Source organism: Vulpes lagopus, chromosome 18, assembly GCF_018345385.1.
Source record: "Vulpes lagopus strain Blue_001 chromosome 18, ASM1834538v1, whole genome shotgun sequence".
NCBI lineage: Eukaryota > Metazoa > Chordata > Mammalia > Carnivora > Canidae > Vulpes > Vulpes lagopus.
This window is the reverse complement of record NC_054841.1, coordinates 31,101,226-31,125,854: the sequence shown is the minus strand read 5'-3', so window position 1 is coordinate 31,125,854 and position 24,629 is coordinate 31,101,226. Positions and strand designations below refer to the sequence as shown.

Below are 24,629 nucleotides of genomic sequence, written 5' to 3'. Positions count from 1 at the left end.
GTTTTCTTATTTGGGGGCTCCAATGAGATATATTTTGAATCTCCTTTGCTTGCCTTCTCTGGCTGTCCTTTATCTCTAATCTTTTTTTTCTCTTACATGGTTTGATACCCCTCCTCCCCTACTTCCATCCTGTGACCCTTACTCTGTTTTCTCTTTATGTCTGTTTTCTCTTGTGCTCTTATCACTTCCACTATTTATTCCTTTTTTTAAAAAAAAAAATTCTATCCAAATTCTGTCAACATATTCTATTTCCCTTTGCTCTTAAATTCGTCTTAAGGTTTTTTTTTCTTTTTTCTTTTTTTTTTAAGATTTTATTTATTCATGAGAGAGAGAGAGTCAGAGACACAGGCAGAGGGAGAAGCAGACCCCATGCAGGCAGCCTGATGTAGGACTCGATCCGGGACTCTAGGATCACGCCCTGGGCTGACAGCGGGTGCTAAACCTCTGAGCCACCCAGGGATCCCATAAGGTTTTTCTTAATACAGTTGATTGTTTTATTGAGTTTTGAAAATGTCCGAGTCTGAGCAACATTGGTGGAATGGTGGTAAGCATGACTGCCTTCCAAAATATCTGAATAGTTTTTCATCAATTCATTGAGTACTTTGTGGATCTTTTTTTTTTTTTTTTTTTAAGATTTTATTTATTTATTCATGAGAGACACAGGCAGAGGGAGAAGCAGGTTCCATGCAGGGAGCCCGACGTGGGACTCCCTCCCGGATCTCCAGGATCAGGCCCCAGGCTCAAGGTGGCACTAAACTGTTGAGCCACCGAGGCTGCTCTTTGTGGGTCTTCTAATTTGCAAACATATACTTGAGTTTTTGGAATTTTTTCTTTTTGATTAATTCCTATATTTTCCTTGTTCTGTTCTGACTTTTAAAAGCTTATTTCTTTTTAAAAGATTTATTTATTTGAGAGCGAGAGCTTGTGAGAGTTGTGGGGGGCAGTGCAGAGGGAGAGAGAATCTCAAGCAGACTTGGTACTGAGCACAGAGCCCAACATGGGACATATCCCATGACCCATGAGATCATGACCTGAGCCCAAAGCAAGAGTCAGACGCTCAACTGAGCCACCCTGGCATCACTAGACACACTCTTAAGAACAGGATATTCCATGGCATCTGGGATATTCTATCAGAGCACTTGACTCTTGTTTTTGGCTTAAATAATGATCTCAGGGCTGTGATTCAGCCCTCTGTCGGGCTCTATGTTCAGCATGGAGTCTGTTTCCCGCCCCCCCCCCCCATCTGCTCCTCCTTGCTCACTCTTCTCTCAAATAAATAAGTAAATAAAACTTTAAAAAACAGAAGAAAACAAGATATTCTAAGAACTCACAGGTTGTCTCCCAATTACCAGGCAAAGACTGGGCCATTTTTTGATGTGTGGGGGCTTGGACAACCCAGACTTGCTGAATTAATCTTTTCTTGCACACCAGTACATAACCACATTTTTCACACGCGTGTATTTTCTCTACCATCCCTACAAAATTTTTTTTAAAAATTTTTTATTTATTTATGATAGTCACAGAGAGAGAGAGAGGGGCAGAGACACAGGCGGAGGGAGAAGCAGGCTCCATGCACCGGGAGCCTGATGTGGGATTCGATCCCGGGTCTCCAGGATCGCGCCCTGGGCCAAAGGCAGGCGCCAAACCGCTGCGCCACCCAGGGATCCCTTTTTTTTTTTAAATTTTTTTTAAAATTTTTTATTTACCTACAAATTTTTAAAAGGCATATGCAATCCATTTTAAGTCCTCCAGGAATGCAAACCCTCCAATATCCATTGTTTAGAATGGAAGAAAAAGTTTTCTGAAAAGGTCACCCTCAGTTTTCATTTGGAATAGCTCAAATGTCAGCTTACATCGGACATTTACCTTTAGGCTTTAGAAGGTGAGGCTGTTGGAAGCCCGGGTGGCTCAGCGGTTTAGCACTGCCTTCAGCCCAGGGCGTGATCCTGGAGACCTGGGATAAAGTCCCACATTAGGCTCCCTGTGTGGAGCCTGCTTCTCCCTCTGCCTGTGTCTCTGCCTCTCTCTCTCTGTGTGTCTCTCATGAATAAATAAATAAAATCTTAAAAAAAAAAAAAAGTGAGGCTGAATTGCGTCACTTCTTTTGTTCAAGGTGTTTGGCCCCCCAGATCCCCATCTCCGTCTGCACAGGAAGTCGATTGACAAACAGGGAGTCTGTGTCTTTCTGTGGACCATATCCATGGATAAGAGGGCATAAGTGGGGCTGGAGAAGTCAAAATGGTCATCATCCTTACCTCTTTTTTTGTAGCATCTTTTACTTTTGTTTCCTGTTAGGTATTTTTTTTTTTTTTAAGTTACACTAGACTTAAAAAAAAAATGTGCCTCTCAGAGTCTGAGAAATTGTTCATAGAGTTTTAGAACCTAGAGTAGTTTTGAAGGATTTGAGGTTACCTTGAGTTTTCTGTTTAGCTTAGAAGTAATGCAGATATTGGCTGAAAACATCCAGACTATAACCTAAAGTGTTCAGTCTTTGTGAAGATTTTGGCTCATAAAGCATGCAACACAAAAGTCTGTAGTAATGGTTGGGGAGAGAGAAAGAAAAAAAAAAAACTGTCCCCTAAACTATAAATACATCTTTAGTCTTTTTTTTTTTTTTTTTTTAAGATTTTATTTACTTATTCATGAGAGACACAGAGAAAGAGGCAGAGACATAGGCAGAGGGAGAAGCAAGCTCCCTGCAGGAAGCCCGATGCAGGACTTGATCCCATGACCTGAGCCAAAGGCAGACGCTCAACCACTGAGCCACCTAGATAGACATCCTGTTTATTAGTCTGTTTTTTTTAAAAAAGATTTTATTTATTCATAGACAAAGAGAGAGAGGCAGGGACACAGGGAGAGGGGGAAGCAGGCTCCATGCAGGGAGCCCGATGTGGGACTTGATACCGGGTCTCCAGGATCACACCCCAGGCTGCAGGCAGCACCAAACCTCTATGCTACCAGGGCTGCCTATTAGTCTGTTTTTAAACAAAATTGGAATCCTCATATCTGTGTCCTTTTTGAATTTGCTCTTTTCACTCACCATTGTGTCAGAGCATCAGTGCTTTGAATAGGAGGATGTAGGACTTTTTTTTTTTTTTTTTTTTTTTTAAGATAGAGATCTTTCTCCTTGCAGGTATGGGGTGGAGCAGAAAGGGCAAATTAGTGCTCTCTGTTTGAAAGTGCTCAGCATTTTATCACATTTTTTCCTTTGGGGTGCCACTCAAGGACTGTCATGCTAGGGCATTTCTTTGTGGACACCCTTTCCATGTATGGTGTCCCCAGCGAGCTGGGTGCTCTTGCTGGTGGGTCAGTGACAAGGGATACTGAGCCCCCAAACTCTGAGGACAGATTGTCTAGCTGAGTGTGTTGAGCATTGTATCAGAGGCAGGCAAAGAGAGTGGCCCCTACTTTATAAAGTTTTTCAGTAACAGCCGCCTGTACTGAGCTGAGTTCATACTGGTTTTCACTTTTATTAAATAATTCCTTTTCTCCTTGTCGCTCTCAGAGCTCTCTTGCCGAAACCTTGGATAGCACTGGCAGTCTAGACCCCCAGAGATCGGACATGATTTACACCATAGAAGATGTCCCGCCCTGGTACCTGTGCATATTTCTGGGGTTACAGGTAAGATGGTTCCTTTAGGATGTAACCACCCAGCAGACGTTTGATTTGTCCAAATTCTTTAAAAATTCAGTTTTGATTTTTATTTATTGACGACTTTATTACAAATTATTCTTTTAAGAATGATAACTGGGACTTGCTAGCATTCATTTCATAGTAGCGAAAGGAAGAAAAGAACAGGAGGAAGAGGTTGACCTGGGAATAGAGGAAAGAAAATGTTCAAGGAACAAGCAAGATGAGTGATGCGGCAGGAAGGAGGAAGGACCATGGAGATACAGAAAGAGGAGAGGGAGGGAAGAGAAGTTTTGATCTTCATTCCTATTTCCGCAGTCCGGTCATGGTCAGTTCTTCTATGACACGTGGGTGACACCAAGAAGTGCCATGTTGGCCAGGATGTATGTGGGAGGTTTCAGCCTTATCTGTAAGAGAAGGGAGACATTGCTGTGGTAGAAGCTTTGTCTGCTGTGGATTGCAGTGGGAGCAGAGTGAGTAAGCCAGCAGACAAGGGGGCACCAGGTGGGAGGTAACACAGGCTGACACAGAGCCCATGCATCTTGAGTATTTTCCTCCTCTCTCTCAGTACTTTTTGCCACTTAAGGATTGGAGTGGGGCCTTTGGAGAAGGGCATAAGTTGGGGGCCCCTTTCCCCCTTTCCTGTATCTGGTTGGTGGTTTTAGCCTGGACTCTCTTCTGAGGTTTGACTTGACTTCCCTTTTTCTTCCTTTCTCAAGTTGGAATGGGCTGTTCAACCTGAGGCATTTCAGATGCTGAGAAAATTGGTCCTATTACCCAGACAGGTGTAGTCACTTGGGGTGGGGCTGTACCTGGAGACCTTTGATGCTTCGGTCCAGTTTCCAATACTCTTCGCACCCCTGCTTGCACCTTCCACACAGGCCTCAAAGCACTTGGTCACCTGGACTGGAAGTTGTCTAATAAAGGAGGACTCAAATAGCCAAAGGAGTGAAGTGGTCTTTAGCTTGGGCTGAGTACCCTGAATCAGGTTCAGGAAACTCACCTTTAGAAATGTTTATATTATAGATAAAGAAGTATTCCCTGGTCAAGTGGGATCGGGAAATCTTGCATAAGTCATGCTTTTCTTGATGATATGGAGTCTTCTTAAGCTTGTGAGCAGTTCCCCACATGGAATAGTGTTGTATGGTTGAGCATCGGGCTGTAAGTAACCCATTTTGGCAAACATGAGCAGAGATGGGGAACTTGGGAAGGAAGGTAGGAAGTTTGCTGAACAGACAGAAGGAGTGTGACCAGTGAGTGCCAGGGATGTCCAACCAGGGCTGAAAAAGTTGGGGACCAGGCCCCAAAGGAGGAGTCGGGGATGGGTGCTTTCTGGAGCGTTCCCACAGCTACCATACACCCATAACCCTTCTCTGATGGTAAACAATGCCAGACCCTTAAAAAGATGGAAAACACCTTGAGCAATGAAGCATGTGTAACTTTAATCCACAGACCTGAGAGAAAAAAAAAAAAAAGGCCGGTTGATTGTCTCAAGAATATAGATGTAGAATTCCACATAAAATATTGACAAATCCCGGAAGAAAAAACTAGTGAGACTAACTAGGGTTTGTTTCAACAATGGTTCCATGAAATAAAATTCATGTCAACAGATTAAAGGAAAAAGATCTCAGATTTTAGCAATTGATGCTACAAAAGCATCTGAACAAAGCAGATATTCCCAGCCAGAGTTATGTAAATAAAACCTCACCTGTGCAGGCCTGAACTCAGGTGAGCTGAAAGACAGGAAAACATACCAGAAAGGAGAAACACTAAAGAAGAAAGAGGATTTGGCACAGGGTATGCTTGTGTGCCCCAAGCACCAGAGATCCTTCTGGTGGACCATTTTTAAAAAATAATGGTGGGGCGCGGGGTTGGGGTGGGGGCAGTTCAGTTAGAATCAGAGACAAAGGGTTTCCTGTCTTCCTGACCACCTCCTTCATCCACAGCACTACCTGACGTGCTTCAGTGGCACCATTGCCGTGCCCTTTTTGCTGGCCGACGCCATGTGTGTGGGGTATGACCAGTGGGCCACTAGCCAGCTCATCGGGACCATTTTCTTCTGTGTGGGAATTACAACCTTACTGCAGACAACGTTTGGATGCAGGTGAGATTGGGATGCTGAATTGGGATACTGAAGCCCCCTGAGGCATGGAGCCAGGCCACTCACCCAGGGCTGCTCGGTAGAACTGGCTGGAGCTCGCAGGGGGGTGTCCTAGTGGCCACTGCCCCCCACCCCCCAACCTTATGTTGGTTTCCTTGGTGGAGGGATCAGCCTCCCCACTCAGGTGTGTAAGCTGGAGACTCAGACTCACTCTCATCTCCGTCCAGATTCCCAGTGGGCAAGTCTCATTCTCTCCAGGATCCCCTTCCTGTCCCCCTTCCTTTAGCTCAGATCTGGAGGCGCTCCACTCATGCCCCGTGGGTTCTCTCCTCTCTGCTCTGTGGGGACACCATCTCCCCCAGGCAGTCTTGCTAACATTGTGTCTTCCTCTGTGCTGCTGGGCAGCAACCCCACTCTCTGTTCCAAAATCTGTCTGCCCGCCCCACCCTGTAGGCTTCTCCCTTGCTGTGTCCCACCATCCCCTGGGTGGGGCCCACCTCTGAGCCCCACACTCACCCTGGGCAGAGTTCCTCCCCGAGCCTGCTGTTGGAACCTCCTGTACTTGTGCTCCCTTAGCAACTGGTAAACCCTGCCTGTCCTCCCACCTTGTCCCTCCTGCTCTGTGAAGTATCCCTGTCTCCCCAAGGCTGCTGTCATGGCCTCCCCTGAATCCCCGCACATATATCTTATGTATAGTCTCCTAGTGTGGCTCTTATGCCATTTTGTCCTTTTTTGTTGTCATGTCTTTTCCCACTGGATTGTGCTCCCCTCATTAGTGCCAGGGCTCTGCTCTGGCTTGTCCACCTAGATCCGTCCTGGCCTGCCTCCTCCTGCAGGCTTCTCGTTCCTCTCCTTTCTCCTCTTCACCCTCTTCACAGTACAGCCTCCTTCTTTGTCCCCAGCTCTGCTCATGGTGTGGAGACTGCTGAGGCGGGACTGTCCCCAGGAGAGGGGGCAGCAGAGGACACTTGAGAGAGTTCTGTCCCTTGCCCCGTTAGAGACAGCCTGAGGAGGCTTCTACCTTTCCTGCTGGGGGAACAAGAGGGAGAAGTCACAGAAGGCAGCTTGGGAATCATGGACTGTACTCTGAGGAGTAAGAGTCCTCAGGGACCTCAGGAGGGCTGCCCTTACTTGGGCCAGGAGAAGTTCCGGAAGGGCTGTGAGTAGTGCTGAGGCATTCTGGTTGGCAGTGCCGGCACCAGCCAGGGAGGTGATGGGGTAGCTCCCTGGCAGGTCTGCTGATGGATGGAAGGCTGGGGGGCTGCCCAGCAGTTGGAGGGCAGGAGTTCTGCCCCTGCAGGACTGCCTGTAGCTGTTACTCTGAGCACATCCCTTACCTCAGAGGGTGAATCTCCTTAGAGGATCTGTGAGGGGAGGAGCAGGGTGTCATTGACCTGCTGTGGGGAGGGAATGCATTCTGGACATTCCACAGAGGACTTGAGTTATTGTCTCAGAGCCAGGTAGGGAAATCTGGCTGGGAGCATCTTTCAGTCTTTTGATAAAGCATTTGAGGCTCTACATTTCAAGCCCAGAGTGTATTTAAAAAGCTTTTGTTGACTGACTCTGGAGTCTTACCTGGTATACAGTCCACTGGTTCTCTGGGGGAGGGGGGAGTTGTTCTTTTTCTAAACTGTTGATGCACTGGGGAGCTTGTAGCATAAACCATCTATAAATTGGGCAGTGCTCACAGTTGAGAATTGCTGGTCGATCTGAAGAGCAGAGGGAATGCATATGTCTGTTTTGTGGTAAAAAATGGACTGTTGGCTGCTCTGCCCTGGTCTCATGCCAAGGAGGCTAATCCTGACTGACGTTGAGCCTGGCAGCCACAGGCAACTGTGCTGGTGACATAGAAGGGAAGGTTGGGGTCTTTGGGTGAGGACCCTCATTTATGGGAGGGCACTCATTCAGGACCCTCTTGCCCATTCTCAGGGCATGAGAGACCTAAACAGAGCAGCTTGGATCTGTGCACTTCAACCCCACGGCCATGCCCCCCCCCCCCCCCCCCACCGCCCCCAGCAGTTGATCAGAGAAAGAACAGGAGAGGGACTTGAAATACCTGCTGGAATGTCTCAGAGACCCAGCATGCAGAGCTGCAGTGTGTATGCACGTGCAGACGTTTGTGTGTGCAATGTGAGTGCGTGTGTTACCCAAGGGGCTTGGTGAGTATAGCTTTCTTTGCTCTGTTTCGAGGGGTGTATCAGGGAAGCCCCACTTGTGTCCTTGTGTGAGAAGCAGCGGGTCCCATCCCCACTGTGGTATGGCCATTTGCTTAGCTATAAATTGGGAAGTGGGTGTACGTCTGCCAACCACATTAGTGAATACGTGCTGCTGGGGCAGGATGATTTGGGGCAGGCTTCCGTGTGGTTTTGTCTTGGGATGCGGATTTTCTATGGCTGTGTGTGGTGGTGTCCATACTTTTAACCTGGGAAAAGAGGGGGAGAAAACTCCTGACCTCCCACGGATTCGTAGCGAACACCCAGTAAGGTACTGGGTGACTGTGCCAGTTGTGGAGGTGTTGAAGTGAGCATGTGCTGTGGAGCAGAAAGGGCAGCCACCTGCACCCTTTACAGTGATGTCCTGGGGATTTGAAGGGAGAGTCCAGGGAAGGTGACAGCATGTGAGATAGGTCTTGAAGACTCAGAATAGGCTCCTGGCCCAGGAGGGTTGAAAGAACATTTTCTGTCCTGGGAAGGGCAAGGGCAAAGGCAGTAAGTCAGCCTGCTGAGTCCTCTCCCTCCACCGGAGGACAGGCTGTGGGCCAGTCTCTGATGCTTGGGCCTTGGGACGGGGCAGGGGAACTTGCTAGGGCTTTGTTGGCAAGACACTCACTACTGGGGCTTTGCCTTGAGAGACATTACCTGGGTGCAGTGTAGAGGGGGTGATGGGCCAGATTCAGGGGACAAGGGATATCTAAGAGAAAGGCAGTGGGGATCCGTGCAAGGATTCGGGAGGGGAAATAGGAATGAGGATGTTAGAGGTGATAGTCCCTGTGTGGGATGGTAGCTAGCGAGAAGGTGGTGGGGAGAGACGGATGGATGGAGGCAGAGTGAGAGAGAGTGTGTGTGTGTGTGTGTGTGTGGGGGATTGAGTGATGAGTTCAGCTGTATCTTGCATTCTAGAAGTCCCTTCCTGCTTTTGATCCTAAGATGGAAAGAAAAACATGAGTGTACCTTGAGTGTTTTGATTAAAGGATATGATTGAATGAATTTGAGCAGCTGCCTTTGGGGCTGGGGAGTGTGGCAGAGCAGCCCACATGTCACCCCTCTTGGGTTCCTAGCCCTTCTTGCACTGAGCTAACTCTTGCTCTCCTTCTCTGTGCCAACAGCACTTTTTTCTTGCCTGGGATCCTTGCTTCCAGTGTTGTGGATTCCAACTCTGCAAAGCCTCAAGCTCTTATTGATAAATTCTTTTCAGTATTTGTCCACCGTATATTTGAGGGACTGCTGAGCACGGGTGAACCAAGATGGTGAAGTGGATGAGGGGCACTCCCCTCCCTGCCTGGGTAGTCACCACCTCTGGGGTTGGTTTGCTGCACCTGGTTATTCCCGTGTTCCATCTCCCCACCCTTCACCCTTTCCAGTAGAGCTCTGAATTCCCTAACCCCTGCTCTTCCCCTCCTTCCACTGGGCCCCATTGGGCAGGGCTCCCCTCTCCAGTGGAACCACCTACTGTGCCCCTGGCTCGCTTCCTGTAGGTTGAGTGAGAGAAGAGCAGAAATCCCAAGAGTGGCCAGATACCTCACTGCCTCCCCTGCACACCCCCTCCTCCAGTATTTCCAGCAGAGCAAGGCTGGCGGTCAGATCTCAGAGTGAGGACCCATCCATGATACTCTGAACACCTGGCTCCTACTCGGGATGGGGAAGCAGGTGCGTGTCCCAGGGTCTGTTCCAAAGGCTCACCAAGTCGATGTTGCCAGAGCTGCCTGCTTTGCCGGTGCTGGCTCTGATAGAGTCATGATGCGTGTGTTAGGTATTGGGTATGGTTAATTTGGCAGTGTAGTAATGTTGCTTTAATTATGAATAAACAGTAAAAATGAAATACTGTTTTAAGGAAGACTAATTTAGGATTGCAACAATAAAGGTAATGATGTATTTTTAAAAAATCAAGTTGGATATTTTAATGAAAAACTATAATCCCATAGGTGGTCAGAACCTAAGTACCCAGTGTAAAGCATTAGCTGAAGGCATGTGGTCAATAATGGTTTCTTTTCCCTTCATACATGAGGGTTGCAGAGAGCCCAGGAAGTGAGAGGGACCTACTCAGCCCTCTGGCCTTGGGCAGATGACCTCCTAAGCTCTATTTCCATTTGTGAAAAATGAGAAGCTGGTCTTCTGAAGGTGTCCTGTCGATGACATTTTGCCATTATTGTGCATATAGATTATTACAAGCTTCTATTACGTGCTTACGTTTGAGAAGTTGAGTATGAGTAAGAGTCACATAGAAATTCCTCTAGTTCTGCTGGATGCTAACGTGGACCTCATCATATGCTGTGAATTACCACCATAACAGACTTGAACAGACTTGTGTTTTTGCTTCCTGATCACAATAGAATCAAATAGATCGAGCAGTTGGGGCAGAAGGGATGGCCAGGTTGGGACCATGTAGGAGGGAGGCCTGAGGGAGTGGGGAGAGGGGTTTATTCCCAGTGTCATAACTGTAAGGATGGTAGGTGGCCTGTGTGTGTGTGTATGTGTGTGTGTGCATGCATGTCTGTTTGCAGTTTAGTGCCCATTTCTTTAGGCTTACAGTAGCAAAAGGAATTTTGTGTTCAGCTGTCATGATTTCAGATCATGTAGTGTCTGAGTTCTGTAGTTTCTTTACGTATTTTCCCCACCTCCTACTGAGTACCCAGTACTCCATTGCACTGGATGCGGTGGGTGCTTGGAACCTAAAGACCTGCTGTGGTCTCTACCTGTGAGGAGTGGGCCCTTTCCTTTGAGGAAGCTGGGAGGACCACAGGTCTACAGCAGAAGAGGGAGGGAAGTGTCAACTTCCCTGACCTGTGGGCTGTGCCCAGGTCATCCCTCCTCATTTCATATGGGCACCCTGCTGAAGAGTGGGGTGCTGTTCCTGGAAGCCTGTTTCATTCCATTAAAATAACCATAATTGGCAGGGAAACAATGGCAATGAAGCAGATGTGTGCTTCCACAGAACTGGGCATGAGCTAGGAGCACCAGCTTTGGGGTGCTACATCATGAAGTCTCCTTTGGGGGCGTTACCCCCGGTGGGCTGGTTGAGGCCACCCCATGTGTGCTGCAGACCCTTCTCCCTTCACTGCACACCTGCCCCTGCACGAAGTAGTGTCCTTTCCTCCAGGAACTATGACTGTTTTTGAAATAGTAGTTGTGGGTCTCAGCCCCTGACACTGTGTGACTGCTGTGGCTTTAGTGCTTCCCAGAGCCTCTGCCTGCTGGGGGCAAAAGTTCTGCAAAGGCTGCTGCTACCACCTCCCTCCTCCCCACTTGCCCTTTGACCTTGACCCCATGCACTTTGCTTTCAGCAAGGTCTTTATTGCTGAGTTTTCTCAAGTGAGGTTTCAACAATTCTCATTTTGGTTAGTTTGTGATGTCAATCCCAGGAATTCCTCAGGCGTGTTCCGAGAATTAATGCAAAGCTTTGAAATCCTAAGAAATCAGGGCAAGTTTGTTCAGATTCCCCCATGTACCCCCACCCCCATTCCAGTGTTAGCCAGCTGGCAGCAGTATTGCCTCCCCTAGCTTTGGGGAGGACTCAGCTGATGCATCACCTTGGCTGCTGTTGCCTCTTAAAACAGACGCCAAGTGTTGGTATATCTCTGAACTTCTCAGAGTCCTACCACCTCACTCCCAGGTGTCAGTGCAGAGCTGGGGGTGAAGGAGGACCCTTGAACCCTGCCCCTTATCTGCCACACCCACCCTTCTCCACTTCCCCGGAGGCATGGCAGGTGCCATGTCGGGGGTTCCTCAAGAGATGCCTGGGACAAAAGACTGGGAGACCTCACTCTGAGCTCTCCCACAAAAGAAAAGACTGCAGGTAGGGTGTACCCTTCCCAGAGGAACCCCTCCTGTTCATCACAGGCCTGCTGCAGGCATACACAGCTTTTCTTTGCTGAGAAATGGTAGGAATTGGGCTGAGGGAGTCATAGTAGCTGGTGTGGCAACCCATTCTCTAACCTTGTCTGTCCTGAAGAGGGCACTCCCCTGTCTCTCACCTTCCTGAGTTCTTGGGGCCTGTATGTGGTATGTGCTTGCTGAGTACAGGGGTGGCTGTAGGATACCTCCAGCTTTCAGGTCTGGGGCTTTGAACTCGTGAAACTTATAAGGGTAGAGGGAAGCAGTGGGGGTGATTGGGCTGTCTCCTGCATTCTGTTTCTGTATATGCTTTTGGGGCATACATGCAGTTTTTTGAACCACTTGAGAGTAAAGTTGTAGATGGCATGTTGGCTCACCCATAATACTCTATTAGGACTGAGGGTCCCTTGTGTAACCATTTACCACACCTGAGAATATTGTCGTTCCACCGTATCATCTAACATGCAGGTTATCTAATATCCCGGGTTGTCCCTGAAATATCTTCCTTAGCCGTTCCTCCCACTTTGCTGAACCCGGATGCAACCAAGGTCATGTGGTATATTTGTTTATTATGTCTCTCTGATCTCTTAATAATGAGCTATTCTCACATCTTTCCTCCATAGTGTTGCCTTCCTAAGGTGCCCAGGCCATTGTCTTGTTGAGCATCCAGTGGCCTGAATTTGTCAGATTGTGTCCTCAGGATGGTATTTGATTTTTTTTTTTTTTTCTCCACAATCTCTCTTCTCTGTTGTAAACTAGGGGATGGAACCAGAGGTACATTTAGATTCAGGGTCAGTGGGTTTGCCAAAATTATCATAGGGATGATAGTCTTTTGTATTCTGTCCATGAAGCCACACACAGTACCAGGTGGCAGGTTTTTTTCCCTAAATAAAAAAAAATTATTGTCCATTTAACTCAAATTTTGAGTGCTATGTTACAGAACTGGAAGCTTGTAAGAACTTGGAGGTAATGACCTTGGAGGGAACTTTGCCTTGGTCCCCTAACCAGCCGTATCAGAGAGCTTTGGCCTCAGCTGGCATCATGCCTCTCCCAGTTTTCCAGCCTTGTGACTGCACAAGCTATCTGGTCTCTCAAAGCCCCCTTCCCTCATCTGTAAAATGGTGATTAATAATGATGAAATTGTTAGCATCGAATGAGATAATGCTTGGAACCTGTCCACACCTGCCTGTTGGCTTATTATTTTAGTGCACCTTCTGAAAGGGAAAGAGGCAGGTGGGTGCAGGTGAGGCAGGAGTGCAGTGGGCAAGGGCTGGGCTGTCTGGCAGAGCAGCATGTCCTTGATGCATGTAGCAGGTGGTTGAGTGCACTGCTCACCACACTACCAGCATCCCCTGACCAAGGTGGGCCCCTGAATTTGTTTCAGGTGAACAGAAAATGGTTAGGTCTTTATCTAGCTTCTCCTGTGGCCTGAGCACCCACCATCACCTCTTAGCTGAGACTGTTCAAGGTTAGCTCCTTGAGCACCAGCTTTTCCAGGTGATTTCTCCTTCGGTTGACATGCTGTTTCTCTGAGTATTTCTGATGTTCCCAGGGAGGAGACTGGCAGAGTCCTCTTAGTACATGTGGGGTTAATGAGTTCAGTTCTCCATAAAAGTGTTTTAGGCTAACAAACCCTTTACTGGAAATAGTTGATACTATTATGCTTGACAAAGAGGTTATCAAAATTGCATCCAACTAGCCCTCCTAAATTCCTGTACTCTGTCTGGACAAAGCCTCTGGCTGTGAGCTGTGGCTTGGGAGGGAAGCTGGTTGGCTGCTTCCCGCCAAGGATCTCCAAGACTCTGTAATTGGAAGTGCTGATAGTTCATCTAATTTTTGCATTTGCCTGTAAAACCAGAATAGCATGAACTTGAAGATAAAAGGTTACACTTGTCTTTAGTGAAGTTTTTTTTTTTTTTTGAATCAACTCAGAATGCATTAGAAATCCAAGTGCAAGAATCATGAAACTGTAAGTATTAGAATAATACAAGGGTAAATTCTTCTATAACCTAGAAGTAGGGAAAGCCTTTTTTAAAAAAATTTTTAAACATTTTATTTATTTATTCATGAGAGACAGAGGCAGAGACATAGGCAGAGGGAGAAACAGGCCTCCTGCGGGGAGCCTGATGCAGGACTCGATTCCAGGACCCCGAGATCATGACCAGAGCTGAAGGCAGACGCCCAACCACTGAGCCACCCGGGAGCCCCTGGAAACACTTTTAAACTAGGACTCAAACCCCAGAAACAATAAAAGGATCGTAAATCTGATGACTTTAAAACTTTAAAAATTTTAAACTTTATATTGTAAAAATATACCATGACCAAAAATGACAAACTAGGGATGCCTGGGTGGCTCAGTGGTTGAGCATCTATCTTTTTGGCTCAGGGTGTGATCCCGGAGTTCCGGGATCGAGTCCCACATCGGGCTCCCTGCATGGAGCCTGCTTTCTTTCTGCCTGTGTCTTTGCCTATCTGTCTCTCATGAATAAATAAATAAAATCTTAAAAAAAAAAATGACAAACTGGAGAAAGTATTTGTCAGGTATCAGAGATAAAGTCCAATATTTGTAATACTCTTGAAGTATTTTAAAAAGATACCAAAAATTATATAGAATAAGTAGAAGACATGAACAGATCACGGGAGTTATATAATAGTCCTTCTTCATATGTAAGAACATGTCAATTTATAATAACAGAATATAAACTAAAGCTGCCTTTGAGATACCATTTCTCATATTTGTCAGATTCACAAAAAGGTAAAAATTTTGATGAGCCAAGCCACTCTGATGGCGAGACTCTGTGAGAACAGGCATTTTTATACATTGCTGCCAAGAGTGAAAATAGTTCAACCCTTCTAAAGAATGTTACAATATCTTGAGTACATATGCATTTAACCATTTGATCCAGCAGTCCCACTTACAGAAATTTACTCTGAAGATACACTCCCACAAATGCAATATAATGCCCCAAAACTTACTAATTGCCATATAATCTCTACCAGCAAAATATTTAACAACTTAAATGCCCATCTGTAGGAGACTGGCTGCTATATGTATATTACACATTATAGTCCCGTGCAGCCTGAGAAAGAATGGGAAAGGCCTCTGAACTAGTATAGGATAGGTTCCAGGATATGTTGAAATAAATTGTTAAAAAAAAAAAAAAAAAAAGTGAGTGCACACATGAAGGAATAAGGATAAATGAGGAATTAAGGGAAATGATTAACTATAGTGAGTAGCTGGGAATGGGGCGATGGGTGGGATGGTAGTGAGACTTTCCTGGTACAGCTCTCTATCTGGTTTGATTTTTTAAACTATACAAATATTCAACATATTCAAAACATAAAGTCTAAAAGGATGAAGAGCAAATCCTGAAATTGAATTACAGAAACATGGGAGCCTAGCTATATGTCAAATTGCTAACCATACAGAATTCATTCACAGACTTCAGAACATAGTGCTTTACATGCCCTGAATGGGATTTATTCTAAGGACAAAATAGAAATCTTAATAGGCTTAATTATCTTAGTCTTATTAGTAGTGATTTTGGTGTAATTCTGGGACTGTGCTGTATGATGTAATAGGATAAAACAAATGAATAGTATGTTGATGATCATGGAAATTGGGACAGTCAATGTAGCAAAAGGAGAGATACAAATACGGAAAGAAAGAGGTAATTCAGGGGTATTAGACTGAGCTAGAGGTGTCGTTATCATCCCATGATTCACAAATGAATCCTAGCTCTGTTCACTAACTAAATGCCACCCCAGGAACAGGAACAGTGAGACCACCTGGTATTTGATCTTGGTTTCTGAATCCTGCTCTGCACTAAAATGAACCTGGCCTTCCTCCAGGAGTAGACTCCAAGGCCAGGACTGAGAAAAGTGCGGGTTGACCCTGGAGCATCTTGTGCAGAAAACAAAGACTTGCTGGAAGAATAACAAAGACCCACCTGTGGTGGGTGGGGGGAGAGTCACGTCATAAAGAAGGGGAACCTGCTTGAACAGGCTGCTTTGGGCAAGTTTGGGACAGTCTATTAAGAAGAATCATCATAAAAGTGGATTATAAAACTGAATGAAAAAGGAATTCCTGCATCTACAATGACGTTCAAAACAGTAAAAGAAGGAGATAAGGTTGAACAAAAAAAACTCCTTTATGAAAGGCTACTGGTTTAATGTGGATGGAATGACCAAATGGAAAAATTGTAGTTCTTAATCCTGCTATGTAAGAATGTTAGTAAGCTGGTGGGAGTGTAATATTCCCACAGTGGGGCACCTGATGTCCCGGGCAGGCGTCCTGATGGGATGCTTGAAGAAGTGCGTGGCACCCGAACAGTCTCCTTGCCAGAAGTGTTTAAGCCTGGGTCTGAATGTGACACAAGACACCCAAATGCAATATAGAAACTCTGATTGGATTTGGGGGAGCAGGGGCAGGTGTAAGCACTTTGATTAATACATGGATGCATTTAAATGTGGCCTGAATAGTAGATAACATCGTTCAATTAATGTCATCCTTGGATGTGACATGGGAGAGTGATGGCTGTAGGAGGGTGTGTTTAATCTTAGGAGATTCAAGCTAGTTTCCAGATAGTGCAGCTGATAGAACATACATAAGAGAAACAATAGGAAAATGTTACCAGTTAGAGTTTCCTTTGACAAACTGTGTTTTGCTTTTCCTTAAGGGACTTAGGGTACACATTCCTGCTCGCAGATTCAATTTTGAAACTACGGCTCCTTGAACCAAAACCTGTTCTGTTTCTTAGAGATTATTTTAAAATTGTGCTGCCATTTAGACTCAAGTAAATATTTATCTAACAATGAAAGATTTTGCATGAACTGGATTGCTTTCTGGTAGATGGAGGAAGCCAGGCACAGAATGCACTTTCTGTGTTGACTGTATTGCTTTACTCATTTTCATTAAATGATTCAGTTCCAGGGAGGTAACATTTCCTACCTTCCAGGTGCTACTTGTAGGGCCCATCCCCTCTTTTAAACTTATTATTAAACTTATTAAAGACATTTCTCCTGATGACACCAGGGAAGATTGCTAGCCCCTGAGACCTGGGGGATTTGTCTGGAAAATTCATGGACGTTTGACTCTGTCCTCTTTATACAGTGCTTTTAATCTTTACCCCTCCCCCCCCGCCCCCGAAAAAAAGTCCTGTCCCTAATTTGCAGTTACAATCAATATGACAGACTTATTTCTAGTCTAATAAAATTCTTCTCAAAGAATAACATTTGTAAATAGTGCTTTAACTTCTTAATTAGCTGCTTGTGTGCACGTTGGTGCTGGGGACACAATGATGATGAGTAAAACGCCCCAGTTTCTGCTGTCAGGGCAGTTCCAGCCTTGTGGGGAGATGGTCAGGCCCACAGGCAGGGAGAGTGTCCATCTGTACAGATTGCTTAGATGTTCTGAGGGAGGCCCCATGGAGGCCAAGGTGTGTGCAGAGACCTGGGCTGGCAGGTCATTGGGGCCGACACAGCGGCAGAACGGGGTCAACAAGGCACAGACAACAAGTGGAGTCAGGCCACAGCCTGTTGGAGTGCCTTGTGAGAATGTTTGGGTTTCAGGTCAGCTTCCCTAGTTTCCTCAGAGCAGTCCTTTCCGAGCAAGGTCGCTCTTGCCTGCTGGCACAAAGTGGGGTGTTTGCCCCTGGTCTGCCCCGACCCTCACTACGTCAGCCCCTACCCCCAGTCAGGTGCCTGCAGTTCTCAGAGAATTCCTGGGGCTGCTGTGTGGCTCTCATTTGTGACTGTTCTTCTCTCTGCCTGGACTCTTCACAGCCCCTCCCCTACGTGTTACCCTGCTTCTTGCCCTTTAATCTAGGTGGGTGACTGCTCCTACAGACCTCCCCATCTGCATTACCACCGCCTTTGTGTGTGGCCACAGCTAGCTGTGTGCTTCACACAGCAGGAATCCTCGGCACCCAGGACTCGTTTTTTTCTGTCATTGTAAAACAGGAAATCCCTTCACTGGCACAGCAGTTGTCTGTGTTTGTGGTGCCTGGTGCCTCAGCTTCACCCAGAAGTGAGTGTTCACAATGCAAGATTGGAGGCCTCATCCGAGACTCTGATTAAGCAGGCCTGGGTGAGATGCAGGCATCTCCGTTTTTTTAACTAGCACCTCAGGGAATCAAGAAGCAGCTTCCTGGCAACTTGTAGGGTGACTTGCAGAAATCACAGCCAGAAAGTCCTGAGTTGTCAGGGAACACAGTAGGACTGCAAAGAAGGAGATCCTGGAATGTTTCCTGGAGGAGGCAGTATTTTCTCTGTGCCTGGAATGAGGAATACAGATGGAACATTGGAAGTGAGTTGATGACCGAGAGAGCAAAGGCTCAGAGGCAAGATGCTGGAGTGCAGGTCTGTAAAGGGCCCGGAGCTCTGGTCTCCTGGGGTTGGACAAGGAAACGGGAGACCTCTAGCAGAGTTTTAAAGAAACGCTTAGGTGAGTTTTTTTTCCTCCATCCTTGGGCTGGAGCCTAACATGGGAGCATGTCATGACAACCATGCCTGCCTGTCTGCTCAGATTTTTTTCCCTCAGAACATCTAGTGACACGGTTAACCTTAAAAACTTATCTGCAAAAACCTACCACTTCTTCCTGTGTTTAAGATAATACTTTCTGTACGCGCTACAGCAGCAGATTTTCCCTGTAAAGGAACTAGCAGGAAATATTTTCGACTCTGTGGTCTTGTAACTACGGGACTCCACCACTGTAGCCCCAAAGCAGCTGCAGACAACTGGTGAAGATATGGGAGTGGCTGTGTCCTGAGAAAACGTTACTCACAAAGACGAGTCATGAGCCAGTCCCTAGTGTAAAGAGAGGCACAGTTTAATTAGGACAAAGTAAAAGAATAGACCGTCTTGTCTGCATGGGGAGCCCAGGGACCTGAAGTGGTTATAGGCATGTGACTGCAGTATAGAGAGTAGAGCCCTGGGATTGGTCAGCTGTATGCTGTGGAAGGACTTAAAAGAAAAAACCACTCATCAGATGACAGTATCTTTATCCTCCTCCATCTTTTTCTTAGAAAATTGGCTTTGTATTTAGGGAAGTTCTTGTTTGATGAAATAATATGTTTTTGTCACAACTTTACCTAAGAACACCTCCATTAAGCCGCTAATTTCTGCTTCCAGTTGTGGAGACCACCCTGGGGCACTTCTGCTGCTTGCTGTACAGTGTGGTCATGTATCCTCCTGCTCGTACTGCTTGTGGCAGATGGTGTGTGTGGCTGGACAGTGAACATGTGAGCTGGCATCTGTGGCCATTTCCAGAGCATCCTGGGAGACCAGGGCAACACATGTGCAGATTTTCTGTCACCACCTGCTTTCAAAGGAATTCAGGATCCCAGTGACTTGAAATGAGGGAACTTCTTGGTAGCTATGTTCTCAGGACTTTTGGTCAAAGTTAAGCTGTAAAACGTTTGCCCTAAACAGTGCCCAGATCCAGACAAGGTCAAGAAGAGTTCATGACATCGGGGGCGGAACCCAGAACCAGTCTTCACTTTCCTGTCCAGTGAGTCACCAGTGCAGTGTCGATTGCCCTGTTCCTAGGACAAGGCCTCTGAATGCAACCCACATAACGTGGCCCTGGGCTGTGTTGCTTGAAATCTGAGACAATAGTAAAGCAGATGTTATTTGGGCCATTTGAGACAACATCCATTCCTGATTAGATGTTGCCCTCCCTTTACCCTTTTAAGACATTTATGAAAAGTTACCAAATCAAACAGGATTTTTCTTTGATAAACATTCCCACTTCAGGTGACCTTCACTTCTACTTTTGATGCCTACTGTGCTCTGGGCTCAATTATAAATAGGCGGTTGGTGGAGGGCATGCCCATGTGAATGACTGCTAACAACACATCTGGTTTGTACTGTGTAGCCTGCCTCTATGCCCTAGAGCCAGCATCCTGCCTACTCTCAATTGATTTCCTTGCATGAGTAAAACAGCCAGGAGAACAAAAGAATCTTGACCCTGTATCTGGCACAGAGAGGTATATGCTGCCTCTGGGCTTATAATGTGGCTGCTTATCCTTCAGCCAGAGCCACCTTCTCTCAGCCCATTTCCTGTCCCAATCTAGGCAGACTCGCTGTTGGAATGCAGAGAGGCGAGTGCTGAGTTCCCCGACTGCTGGCCAGGACACTGATTCAAGGCTGCCAGGGAGTATTTCAGAAGTATCTGGACATCTGGGAGTTCCCAGCCCTGCACACAGTTGTTTTTATATTTTACCTGGAAAATAGTGTTAAAAATAGCAGTGAAGTTCTTATGTTAGCCTGTAAAGCTACCTTTATACAGCTGTAGCTGAAATGCCTTCCACTTTCAAAGAAAATGGCAAATTTTTTGAATTTGAGTAGTTCAGATGTTTAGAAAGTCAGCATGAAGTATCTAAAATGTAATTGAATGGTGGCATTTGAGGATTGTAGGCAGGAGATTTAACAGAGAGTCCATATGCTTCCTGGGTCTGCTTTATTAAAAAAAAATATTTATTTTGAGATAAAGCAAGGGGCAGAGGGAGAGGGAGAGAGAAATAAAGCAGACTCCTGGTGAGTGCATACACCCACGTGGGGCTTGATCCCAAGATACTGGGATCATGATGAGAGCCAAAATCAAGAAGTCTGATGCTTAACCGACTGTGCAACCCAGGTGACCCTGGGTCTGCTTTAAAAATAGGGTTTAAAATGCTTTTTGAGTATTTGTTATTAAGCAGAATATTATGTCTACTGTTGATTTGTAAGTTATGGTTTTTCTTTCCTCAATAGCTCTAGATCACTAACACAATTATGATGCTTATCCTCTAAGATTTTAGGGCTGATTTGATTTACAAAATGGAATGACGGGAGAGATTTTTTTTTTTCTGTGATAACCAATAGGATATAAAGGCAGGGAGGAGGGGAGTGGTAAATGGAAGAGACACCGATGTTTAAGAAGGTGATCACAAACTCAGCAGGGAAGCGAGACACCCAAACACCTGACATCCTTTACTCCCAAGGGGGAAATGTGGTGATGGCAGGGCCTGGGCTTCGTGTTGGGGTGCTGGCGCTGACCATAGGGCTCCCCCAGGGCCCTTGCTGGGACTGTCTGTGGGGAGAGCAGCAGGAGGGGAAGACGGAGAAGCCAGCGGCCCTGGCTAAATGGTGGAGATCTGTGTGGACTGGGGTTCTTTCTCCCTCACATGCCTGCATTTACTCATGTGCTATGTTCTATGGAAAAGACTGTTAAGCTGTCAAATCGTGAACTACCTCGGTAGTTCCTGATGCCGTGATCATGGTTTTGGTCTCGTTTCTTTTAGGTTACCCCTGTTTCAGGCCAGTGCTTTTGCATTTCTGGCCCCTGCTCGAGCCATCCTGTCTTTAGATAAATGGAAATGTAACACCACAGGTAACTGCAGTTATTTCCACGTACGTCATTGGGGTCCCTTAGCACAGGTGATAGAAGGGAGGCCTGGATGTGCTGCCCTTGGCAGCCTTAAATCCTTTCTGGAATTGGGCACAGAACACACAAACCAACAAACCGCTTAGAACACTCCAGTCTGTGGATCGTGTTTCTGTCTGTCTCTCTCTCCCCACTTGTTCATCCCTAATCCCAGAGCAAGTAAGGACCAGAAAGGACCTCATTTCTCTATGCTAATGAAATTAATAAATATGGGAATAGACTAGAACAACATTGTGCTATTTTTCTGCCTCTTTCTTTCAGTGGATTTTATGAACCACCAATAATCACTCTCTTTGCTGCGTCAGCATCCCTTCTCTGAAACATCTCTGCTTTTTGAGGATCTGGCTGCTTTGGTTTTCTGCAAATGACTTTCAGTCCCTACCCCTTTGCCCTCTCCATTAGTGATTACAGAGATCCTTAAATAACCCGATACAGTCAGGGAAAAATGAGATAAGAGGTTTGAGAAAATCAGATAGACCTGTTGTACTCTCAAAATGCTGTTAGACTTTTCGGTTCTAGGAGCAAAGTTTTCCAACCTTTGTTTCCTTCCTTGCTCCTAGGAATTAGTTTGTGACCACTGATTGGATTTAGGAACTGGAAAAGGCCCTCTGTTTTAAAAACCTCAGTCAGGCCACCTTGCTCTTGGGCATTTCACTTAGCTGCTTGCAAAGGTTGGTCTTTGTGTGAGGCTGGCACTAGCAACATGCATCCCCAGTTAAGTCATCTTTTGAAGTGCTGGGAGCGCTCAGTCGATGAATAAATTTGCTTCCATTAGCTTTGGGGAATCTACCTTTCAATATGGTAAAGCTATACTGTGGTAACTTGAATTTTAGGGAGGGGAACTTTATACATAAAACAGGGAGGAGATTTCTTCTTACAAAGAATAAAATGAATATATCCCGTGCAACATTAGTGTCACTCCAAAAAAATGTTGTCTTTGTTTTTGTTTTCAAGATGTTTCAGTGTCCAATGGAACCACAGAGCTGTTACACACAGAGCACATCTGGTATCCCCGGATACGCGAGGTAAAAGAGGAGCATTGTCCGCTTGTGGCTTCATTGTTGACTGTGTCCAAGAAATTGTAGTTACTTGCACTAAGCCCTCCTTTTCCTTTTCAGCTGCTGACATGTTTATTTCTGTTGTGAAACTAAATTTAGATGACGTCACCGTAAAACAAAGCATGCAGAAATGCTTTGTGCAACCAGACAGTATTGTTTCTTGCCCTTCATTCCTTTCCCCGTCTCCTCCTCCCCCACCCCTTGTGCCCCTCCAGTGTGACCAGCCGAGGGGCATGGCTCCCTTGGAAGGAGCTATAGAGACTTGCCTGGGGGCAGCAGAACTCTTCATCCCAGGCTGCATTTGTTTGTGTGTATGTGGAGAGAATTAAAGCTGCTTGTCTGCTGTGGTGCACTTGAATGAAACAGGGCATGGTAGTCCTCAGACATGAAGAATGGCTTACAGCTCATCTAGATCTTCTCAAACCTGGAAGATATTTATTTCACCGCTAGTTCAGAATGGGCACAGATACAGCTGTTATCCACAGTAGAAACATTCCTTTAGAATTTGTGTCAGTAACACTATCTTCTAAATGTCCCTCAGGGTCTCACTCTAGAGTCTGTGCTGTAGTGTCCCTCTGAGGCTGGGTTTGAATGTCCTATGTCTTGAGCGGGAGTGATAAATCTCTCTAGTCTGTGGGGAAGCAGGTTGGCTGTACGTCAGTACCCATTTCTGTAATGTTTCTTTGTCAACCATGTCATTCATAGGTGGGCTAGACCCCATCTACCCTACTCGTTTCTTTTGGGGCCTCAGGAATATTCCATCTGTGTCATGCCTGTTAGGTAATAACTCGCTGCTTGGCAGAACTTTCCAGTGTGGTTGCGGGTGACATTTGAAGTCTGCGATCTATAGGCAGCTCACTCTCCTGTCCGTGTCCTCTCTCTCATTCTAGATACAGGGCGCCATCATCATGTCCTCGCTGATAGAAGTGGTCATTGGCCTCCTAGGCCTGCCCGGGGCTCTGCTGAAATATATTGGACCCTTGACTATCACACCAACGGTGGCTCTCATCGGGCTGTCGGGCTTCCAGGCAGCAGGAGAGAGAGCGGGGAAGCACTGGGGCATCGCCATGCTGTGAGTAATCTAGACCACTTAGCACAGACTGTCAGCACCTCCCCTTCCCCTTCCCACCACCCAGGGCAGCCTCTATTTTGAGCATTTACACAGACCTTAGGAGATAGTTTTGTTTTATTTGTTTTTTTAAAGTAAGAATAGTCTGGCAGTTTAATCTTGATTTATTTCTTTCCAGGAAGTTATTGAAGGGTTTAAGCCCCAGAGATTGGGAAGTGACATGCAGTCAAGGTATTCTAAAGACCTGTTTGGCAGTGATGTATATAGAGAGATTTGTAAGGTTTCAGACTTTAGGAAGTGTGTGTAAGATGGTGGTGGCATTAGTTTTTAACTTTTGAGGTCATGCCAAGTCTCCTGCACATGAGAGGAAATATCGAGAAGCTGAATCCTTTAGATGAAAACTTGGGCGGGGGCGGAGGGGGGGGGACCTTCTGGATTGGCAGGAGACCGAGATGCTGCAGGAGGGTCTGTTGGCATTGAAGGAAATGTGACTTCCCAGGCTTCTGCACACATCTGTGGGGAGGCCATGGCTCCTGCCAGAGTCCTGCCAGTCATTGCTGGTCCTTCAGGATGGAACTTAGAGTCTATTAAATATGTCATTTACCCCTTTATATGTCGTCAGTAATGATATCGAGGACTTTGATAATATTTTAAGGTTAGTTTTTAGAGCCATGGAATTCTGTATACCACAAATAGAACCTCACATTCTTTTTGTGTTCCTGGAGAGTGTATATAAGAGTTGATCTTGTCACAGGGAAATGGTTCAAAACCTGGAATTTTGCCAGCCAACAAAATTTCTAAAAGTAAATAATAATAGAAGGGAATTTCCAGTTGTTTTTGTTTTGTGAGGTCTTCTGTAATTATTAAACAATAAGCAGCACCTCTTGAGCCCATGCATTAGTAGTGCTTTGCCAAACACCCGTGCACACTGTAAATTAAGGTACATTGAATGTTATCCCCATTCAATAGCAAGAGGGGCAGAGGCACAAAGATGCACAGCGAGTAAGTGGTCAGCATGGCTTTCAGAACCCAAATAGTCTGACCAGAATTTACCCTGTAACACTTAAACCTGCCTATCTATTTTGGAACATGGTGAGCAAGTAAAATGCATCCTTGCATAGTTATAATCCATCTATCCTTACAAATTAAGGTATGTGAAAATGTCCAGGATTGTTCATGGGCGTGTAGAAGGGCATGGAAGAATGTTTGTTCGGGGAAATGCAGTAAGTTCCAAGAAGGAGAAAATGTAATTAGCATCGTACAGTAAAATTAGAAGTCAGCAGAAAAAGGGT

At 46.0% G+C, this 24,629-nt stretch overlaps 1 protein-coding gene across 8 annotated transcripts in view; it reads left to right on the top strand.

Moving 5' to 3' along the window:
* Positions 1 to 24,629, top strand: part of SLC23A2 (solute carrier family 23 member 2) — a 134,830-nt gene that overhangs the window by 80,668 nt on the left and 29,533 nt on the right. For all 8 annotated transcript variants that reach the window (XM_041732687.1, XM_041732688.1, XM_041732689.1 and 5 more), the window contains 5 exons: positions 3,506 to 3,622; positions 5,578 to 5,735; positions 21,068 to 21,156; positions 22,165 to 22,235; positions 23,159 to 23,340. In XM_041732687.1, the coding sequence (XP_041588621.1) occupies positions 3,506 to 3,622; positions 5,578 to 5,735; positions 21,068 to 21,156; positions 22,165 to 22,235; positions 23,159 to 23,340 (617 nt within the window). The remainder of the gene's footprint in view (positions 1 to 3,505; positions 3,623 to 5,577; positions 5,736 to 21,067; positions 21,157 to 22,164; positions 22,236 to 23,158; positions 23,341 to 24,629) is intronic.